The sequence below is a fragment of the Cebus imitator genome, unplaced genomic scaffold (assembly GCF_001604975.1).
Source record: "Cebus imitator isolate Cc_AM_T3 unplaced genomic scaffold, Cebus_imitator-1.0 Scaffold188, whole genome shotgun sequence".
Lineage (NCBI taxonomy): Eukaryota > Metazoa > Chordata > Mammalia > Primates > Cebidae > Cebus > Cebus imitator.
Window position 1 is genome coordinate 4,948,033 of NW_016107503.1, and position 8,080 is coordinate 4,956,112.

Consider the following 8,080-nt stretch of genomic DNA (forward strand, 5'->3'; position numbering starts at 1 on the left):
CCTCCTGGGTTCAGGCAATTCTTCTGCCTCAGCCTCCTGAGTAGCTGGGACTACAGGCATGCGCCACCATGCCCAGCTAATTTTTTGTAGTTTTAGTAGAGATGGGGTTTCACCGTGTTGACCAGGATGGTCTTGATCTCTTGACCTTGTGATCCACCCGCCTCGGCCTCCCAAAGTGCTGGGATTACAGGCTTGAGCCACCGCGCCCGGCCTAACTTACTCTTTTATGTTCTGTGCCACCTTCAGAGAGCTTAAGTAGCTGCCTCACATCTAACATATTGTTTTTCCGTATGTGTGTATTTGTGTTCCTGCTGGACACTAGAAACTCTTGAAGGACAATTATTTGATATCCAACTACTCCATCTGTTGCTCATTAGCTGCCCTATAAATATTTGCAGAATGACCTTAACAAGATAGGGAATAGTGGTGTGAAAAACAGCTGTTTGCTTAACTTGCTTCTCTCCAAAGGTTTCCCATCTTCATGCCTCAGAATGAGCCTCTTTTTTTTTTTTTTTTTTTTTTGAGATAGTCTCACGCTGTCGTGCAGGCTAGAGTGCAGTGGCGTGATCTTCGCTCACTGCAACCTCCAACTCCCAGGTTCAAGTGATTCTCCGTCCTTGGCCTCCCAAGTAGCTGGGAGTACAGGTGCATACCACTATGCCCTGATAATTTCCATTTTCAATAGATGGCATTTTGCCAGGTTGGCCAGGCTGGTCTCAAACTCCTGACCTCAGGTGATCCACTGACCTCTGCCTCCTAAGTGCTGGGATTACAGGTGTAAGCCACTGCGCCCGGCCCGGCCCTTTTTTGTCTAGTTTTTTGTCCTATCAAAGTAAAGGAGCCTTAGCTCAACCTCACAGAATAAAACAGCTAAGGGAAGATCTCTATGATCTTCTAAGAGTAACACCCTAGGTCCAGGTCAGGGGAAGCAAAGGGAGGGAATCACTACGGCCAGCTAACCTCAAATTTGCTTTTCCCACTGTTCCTTTCCTTTCCTCTTAAACCTGAGTAAAATGAGCTTTGAACCTTCAAATCCCTGTTAAACTGAGTTGCAACCTAGGCAAGAGACCGAACAGTAATTCCCCTCATATTCATTCACTGCTTTTCCTTGTTAAGATAATTGGGTTGCTGAGGAGGAGGACATGAAGCCTTAAGAGTGAAGCTGGAGTGTTGCAAGCTGGAAAATATGCAGCTTTTGTTTAGGGTAACATGAACAAAACTGAGCCTGGGTGGTGGAGTAGGAGGGTGAGCAGATGGTGTATGAAAAAGAATCAAGAAGAAAGAAGTTTAAATAACTGATTAAAGTTTATTACATTAAAACCATATATCACTTTTATACTGCATTTGCCATTTCTGAACAATACAAAGTAGAGGCAAATAGTGACACTTCATAAAAATGTTGACTCCCCATTCCTTTCCGTAAGACCCACCCAGCCCTCCCTCAAATATTCCCTCCCACCCCTTACAGAACTCTGCCCATAATAAAACACTTAAATACATCATAAATAGTAAATTATGAAAAAAAAAATAGCAAGAACTGTTTCTTTCCTTCTTGTAAAAAAGAACATGGCAGCAAAGACAGGCAGCCAGAAACTGGCTGGGGGTGTCTAATATAGACAGTTATTTGGGGTATGAACTAACCTACTATCAGGGCAGGGTGGGACAGAGAAGGGATAGAACAGCAATTCAACAAGCTGCCTGAGATACCAGGCCCCCTTCTTCCCCTGATAAGAATAGAAGGATCAGATGGAAAACCGTAACTCTTGTAGATGGGGAGGAGAGGGCATATGTAGCCACCTTTTCCAACTTCCCTGCATGAAGACAGGGGGGTAGGACATACGGCACAGCAATGACCTCACCGAGGCAAGAATCTGCTGTCTTCCCATGAGTTTAAGAAAATATTTGCTGGCCTCGTAGATATGGACTGCCTGTTAAACAGACAGAGGTGTCCCCTCTTCAACTTAGCTCCACAAATAGGAGAACACTGTTGGAAAAGATGGGAAGAGCAAAAAAAAATCTCCTCTGGAGAATGATCTAATTCATTTGGTAAGTCTTTATATTTAAAAAAACAACCAGAATATACTCCAACTTGCAAAATAGTAATAATCATTATAGTCGGGCAGTGAATAGGATTCTGCCTAGAAAGGGCTATGATCTCCCAGCCCATGGCTGCCTCATGTTTTAACAAAAGGGGTAAAGAATACCCCACGTCCCTCTCTCTCCATTCCTTCAGCCTTAAGAAATTCATCAAGAGAGGACGAGTTTAGAGGAGCTGCTTCTGGCAGAGCAATCACTACTCTTCACAAATACCATGGCTCTTCTGAGGGAACCCTAAGAATAGGCATCTCGTCAACACTTATGGAGTTTTGATCTGAAACTGGCTTAAAGTTGTGTGCTGTGCGCTTTTTCCTTTTTTCAAAAAAAAAAAAAAAAAAAAAAAAAGTTGGGAGGTGGTTTAAATACCCTTATCCCCCAAAAACTTTTATAGAGATTACAGGAGTCTTCTTCCAGGGATCAGAGAGAAAGAACGAAGGCAAGGATAATGTGCTAGCTAGTCTGTCCTGAGGAAATTAAAGAGTCCAGTTCCTAGTGAAAGAAGAAGGGAAAGAAAACTGCCATGTCTAGCAATCCCATTTCCAGCATGAAGAATAGGGGTCTGAAAAAAATTCAATTGTGGAAGCCAAGGTTAGCCAGTTGAAAATCCGTGCTACCCAACTCTGGAGTGGAGGGGATGCTGCGGTCCTCAACTGCCTGAGGCACCAATGCCCATTCATGAGGAAGGGGAAGGAGAGGAGGTTCTTCTTCAGGAAGAAAATGGAGAGCTCCCCTCGCTTCTATTACACTCATTTTTTGATGACCAAGTAGAAGAAAATTCAACATTGGTGGGGCAAAGGCTGACATCTTGGGATCACAGAGATGACAGAATCTCGTTCCAGGTCTTCTGAGGCTTTGCACTTACTGAAAAGGAGAGAGTGTAAAGTTAAGAAAGTGGAGTATGAGATAAGGCAGGAATGGAATTCAAGCATTAAAAAGTCTATTTCAGCCTTAGCCTCCAAATACGAGGTACCAAAAACACGGAGGTACCCAAATCTCTAACCTTGCTAATTAACTTCTGGCTCCAGGCCATCAGTGATCGTCTTTATACCCTCCAAAACTTTCACCTCCCACACATCCCAGACACTCACATGGGTGAACTCTGACTCTGCAATTTCAAGCTTTTCCAAGGTTGTACTAACAGGAGAAAAAAATAGGAGCAGAGAGAAAAAGAATTAGAAGACAAGAAGAAAGGACTCTCCTCTTAAAATCTCATACTGCTTCTCTAATTTTCACACCAGAATCAATTTGGGGAATTTGGAAACAAGAGGCTAAGAGACTACTACATTTAGAAGCACACTGTTTTAATTAGCTATATTTAGCTTCTTGAATACTGTATTTCCCAGTACCCTGCCCTCTTCTGTTTCAATCTCCAGGTGTGGTAGGTACCCCCAAGATTGCCCCCAATAATCCCCACCTCCTGAGGTTCATGCCATTGTGTAATTCTCTCTCCTCTCAAGCGTGGGCTGCACTTAGCGATTCTTTTCTCATGAACAGAATGCAGCACAGGTGATGGAATGTCCATTTCGAGATTAGGTTACAAAAAGACTGTAGCTTCTTCTTGGACTCATGTTCTCGCCCCCTGCTTGCCTGCTCATAGCAGCTATGAGCTGGCTATGCATAAGGCGATGTGACAAGGAACCATATACTGCCAACAACTATGTAGGTGAGCTGAGAAGCTGATCTTCCCTCAGATAAGCTTTGGGACCAACAGCTTGACTGTAATCTCCAGAGAGAACCCAAACCAAAGGCATCCAGCTAAGGTACAGAAACTGAGATAACACATTTTTACTTTTTTTTGAAACAGATCTCACTCTTGTTGCCCAGGCTGTAGTGCAATGGTACGATCTTAGCTCACTGCAACCTCCACCTCCTGGGTTCAAGTGATTCTCCCACCTAGCCTCCTGAGTAGCTGGCATTAAAGACATGTGCCAAAACGCCCAGCAATTTTTCTATTTTTAGTAGAGACAGGGTTTCACCATGTTAGCCAGGCTGGTCTCGAACTCCTGACCTCAGGTGATCGACCCTCCTCAGCCTCCCAAAGAGCTGGGATTACAGGTGTGAGCCACCACGCCCAGGTTGAGATAAATGTGTTTTCAACAGCTAAGTATGGGGCTAATTAGTTACACAAAAATAGGTTAAATATAGATTTTTGTACCTGGAATTCAGGTGCTGCTGTAACAAAAATCTAAAATTTGGGGGTGGTAGCCTGGTACAGTGGGCTCATGCCTGTAATCCCAGCACTTCGGGAGCCTGAGCAGGAAGATCAACTGAGGCCAGGAGTTCAAGACCAGCCTGAGTAACATCGCGAAACCCCGTCTCTACAAAAAATACAAAAATTAGCCAGGTGTAGGCCGGGTGCGGTGGCTCAAGCCTGTAATCCCAGCACTTTGGGAGGCCGAGGCGGGTGGATCACAAGGTCAAGAGATTGAGACCATCCTGGTCAGCATGGTGAAACCCCATCTCTACTAAAAATGCAAAAAATTAGCTGGGCATGGTGGCGCGTGCCTGTAATCCCAGCTACTCAGGAGGCTGAGGCAGGAGAATTGCCTGAACCCAGGAGGCGGAGGTTGCGGTGAGCCGATATCGCGCCATTGCACTCCAGCCTGGGTAACATGAGTGAAACTCCATCTCAAAAAAAATAAAAATAAAAAGCACTGGGACTACTGGTAAGAGCCACCACGCCCAGCCTGACAGCTTTCATGATTTAATTATTAATAGTGAACCTGTAAGGCTAAACATAGGATTATCTTTTGCTCCTCCTACTCCCTCAAGAAAAGTATATTAATCTCCTCTGGTTAGTCTTTATTGAATTTTATTTATTTATTTATTTATTTAGGAGTCTTGCTTTGTCACCAGGCTGGAGTGCAGTGGCATAATCTTGGCTCACTGCAACCTCCAACTCCCTGGTTCAAGCAATTCTCCTGCCTCAGCCTCCTGAGTAGCTGGGATTACAGGCATGCGCCACCATACCAGCTAATTTTTGTATTTTTAATAGAGACGGGGTTTCACCATGTTGGCCAGGATGGTCTCAATCTCCTGGCCTCGTGATCCGTCCACCTTGGCCTCCCAAAGAGCTGGGATTACAGGTGTGAGCCACTGAACCCAGCCCAGATAGTCTTTATTTTTTTTTGAGATGGAGTCTTGCTCTGCTGCCAGGCTGGAGTGCAGCAGCGTGATGGTTAATCTTTATTTATATCCCCTTAGCTTTCTCTCATTTCAGTAAATACAGTTTTCCCAAGTCCCACTGCCTAGCCCACGAGACTGTCTGTTCTTTCCACGTATGTCTCCATGAAGAGAACACTACCTTCTCAAAGGAACAAGGAATACATGTGCTGTGCTGTGAAGGTTCCACAATGAGGGTCTGGTAAAGTACACTTGGTGACAGAACAGATCTGTGGCAGGACCTTATACAACTAGCTTCAATTCAGTTAAACATTTACTGAGGCTGGGCATGGTGGCTCACACCTGTAATTTTGGCACTTTAAGAGGTCGAGATGGGTGGATCACAATGTCAGGAGTTCGAGACCAGCCTGACCAACATGGTGAAACCCCATCTCTACTAAAAATACAAAAATTAGCTGGGCACAGTAGAGCATGCCTATAGTCCCAGCTACTGGGGAGGCTGAGACAAGAGAATCACTTGAACCCAGGGGCAGAGGTTGCAGTGACCCGAGATCGCGCCACTGCACTCCAGCCCGGGCAACAGAGCAAGACTCAGTCTTGGGGAAANAAAAAAAAAAAAAAGGGGTGGCTTGGAGGAGCATTTTAGTGAAAACTTATTGTCCTGAATATGCTGTTTATAGAATTTTGGACTTAAAGAGGGTTGCCGGTGAGGGCTTAAAGTGAGAAAAATGTTATTGCAAACTGAAGAAAAGGAGATCCCAGTAAGGCAGCAGCACAAGGTTTAACAATGTCATTTGTGATTATGTGAAAAGTAGAATATGTGCCTCATGAATTGGACAGTCTAGCTAAGGAGATTTCCAAGCAAAGTCGTGCAGGTGCCACCTGGTTTTCTATTAATGCTTATAGTAAAATATAAGAGACCAGGCACGGTAGCTCAAGCCTGTAATCCCAGCATTTTGGGAGGCAGAGGCGGGCAACTCATGAGGTCAGGAGTTCAAGACCAGCTTGGCCAACATAGTGAAATCCTGTCTCTACTAAGAATACAAAAATTAGCCAGATGTGGTGGTGCACGCCTATAGTCCCAGCTACTCGGGAGGCAGAGGCAGGAGAATTGCTTGAACCCAGGAGGTGGAGGTTGCAGTGAGCTAAGATCATGCCACTGCACTCCAGCCTGGGTGATAGAGTAAGACTCTGTCGGAAGAAAAGAAAAGAGAAAAAAAGGAAAGAAATTATGGGAAGGACTATTAAACAAAAAGATTCCAGAACGTGATAGGTCTTGAAAATTCTCCAGAGAACATATGATGCTAAAATTAAGAAATGGCAGGCCACATACGGTGGCTCACTTCAGGAGGCACAGGGAGGAGGACTGTTTGAGACCAGCCTGGTTAATACAAGGAGACATCATATCTACCAAAAAAAAAAAAAAAAGGCTTTTGAGCAAGGATAAGCTCCAGGGCACTGCCAAGAAAATGTGGTCTAAAGACGAAGCCAAATATATGACTATGAAACATTTCATTAAGACCTCAGAAAAACAAAAAGCAGTGGTTCAGAGTATAGTCATCCCTTAGTATCTGTGGGAGACTAGTTCCAGGATCTCCTCTTGAATACCAAAATCCACAGATGCACAAGTCCCTTATATAGAATGGTATGGTATTTGCAAATAACTTATGGACATCTTCCATATACTTTATTTTTATTTATTTATATATTGAGATAGGGTCTTGCTCTGTCAACTAGGTTGGAGTCCACGGGTTCAATTTTGGCTCACTGAAACCTCTGCCTCCCAGTTCAAGCATTCCTCCTGCCTCAGCCTCCCGAGCAGGTGGGGCTACAGGCACGTACCACCGAGCCAGGCTAATTTTTTTGTATTTTTGGTAGCGACGGGGTTTTGCCATGTTGCTCTTAGGCTGGTCTTAAACTTCTGGGCTCAAGTGATCTGGCCTCAGTCTCCCAAAGTGCTGGGATTACAGGCATGAGCCATTGCAATCAGCCCTCCATATATTTTAAATCATCCCTAGATTATTCATAATAACTAATACAATGTAAATGCTGGTAAATAGTTGTTATACTGTATTGTTCAGGGAATAATGACAAGAAAAGTCCATATATGTTAAGTACAGACACAACCACTGTAGGCCTAATTGTATAGTACATGTCAGAAATAACATACAAGAATTTTTTTTGAGACAGAGTCTCACTCTGTTGCCCAGACTGGAGTGCGGTGGTGCAATCTCAGCTCACTGCAACCTTTGCCTCCCAGGTTCAAGCCATACTTCTGCCTCAGCCTCCCGAGTAACTGGGACCACAGGCATGTGCCACTACGCCTGGCTAATTTTCTGTATCTAGTAGAGACGGGGTTTCACCGTGTTAGCCAGGATGGTTCCAATCTCCTGATCTTGTGATCCGCCTGCCTCGGCCTCCCAAAGTGCTGGGATAACAGGTGTGAGCCACTGTGCCTGCCTTTTCTAAGGGACAGAGTCTCGTTGTATTTACCAGGCTGGTCTCAAACAGCCTCAAGCAATCCTCCCACCTCAGCCTCCCAAAGTGGTGGGATTACAGGCATGAGCCACCACACCAGGCTCTCAAGTGTTTTCAGTTCACAGTTGGTTGAATCTGGAATGTGGAACCTGTGGATACAGAGTATGACTGTACTATTCAGCCATACAAAAGGCTGTTCAAAAAGATTATGTTCCACAGATTCTTTCAAGTGAAAAACAGGGTCTCTAAGAGGCTTAGGTCTCTAGACCGGGCGCGGCGGCTCAAGCCTGTAATCCCAGCACTTTGGGAGGCCAAGGCGGGTGGATCACGAGGTCAAGAGATCGAGACCATCCTGGTCAACATGGTGAAACCCCGTCTCTAC

The 8,080-nt window shown here is 44.8% G+C and overlaps 1 protein-coding gene across 1 annotated transcript in view; it reads right to left on the reverse strand.

The window, feature by feature from the left end:
- Positions 1–1,286: 1,286 nt before the first annotated feature.
- PIP5K1A (phosphatidylinositol-4-phosphate 5-kinase type 1 alpha) overlaps positions 1,287–8,080 on the reverse strand; it is a 54,657-nt gene continuing 47,863 nt past the window's right edge. The window contains 2 exon segments of the mRNA XM_037744901.1: positions 1,287–2,958; positions 3,186–3,231. Of these exon segments, the coding sequence (XP_037600829.1) occupies positions 2,956–2,958; positions 3,186–3,231 (49 nt within the window). The 3' untranslated portion in view covers positions 1,287–2,955.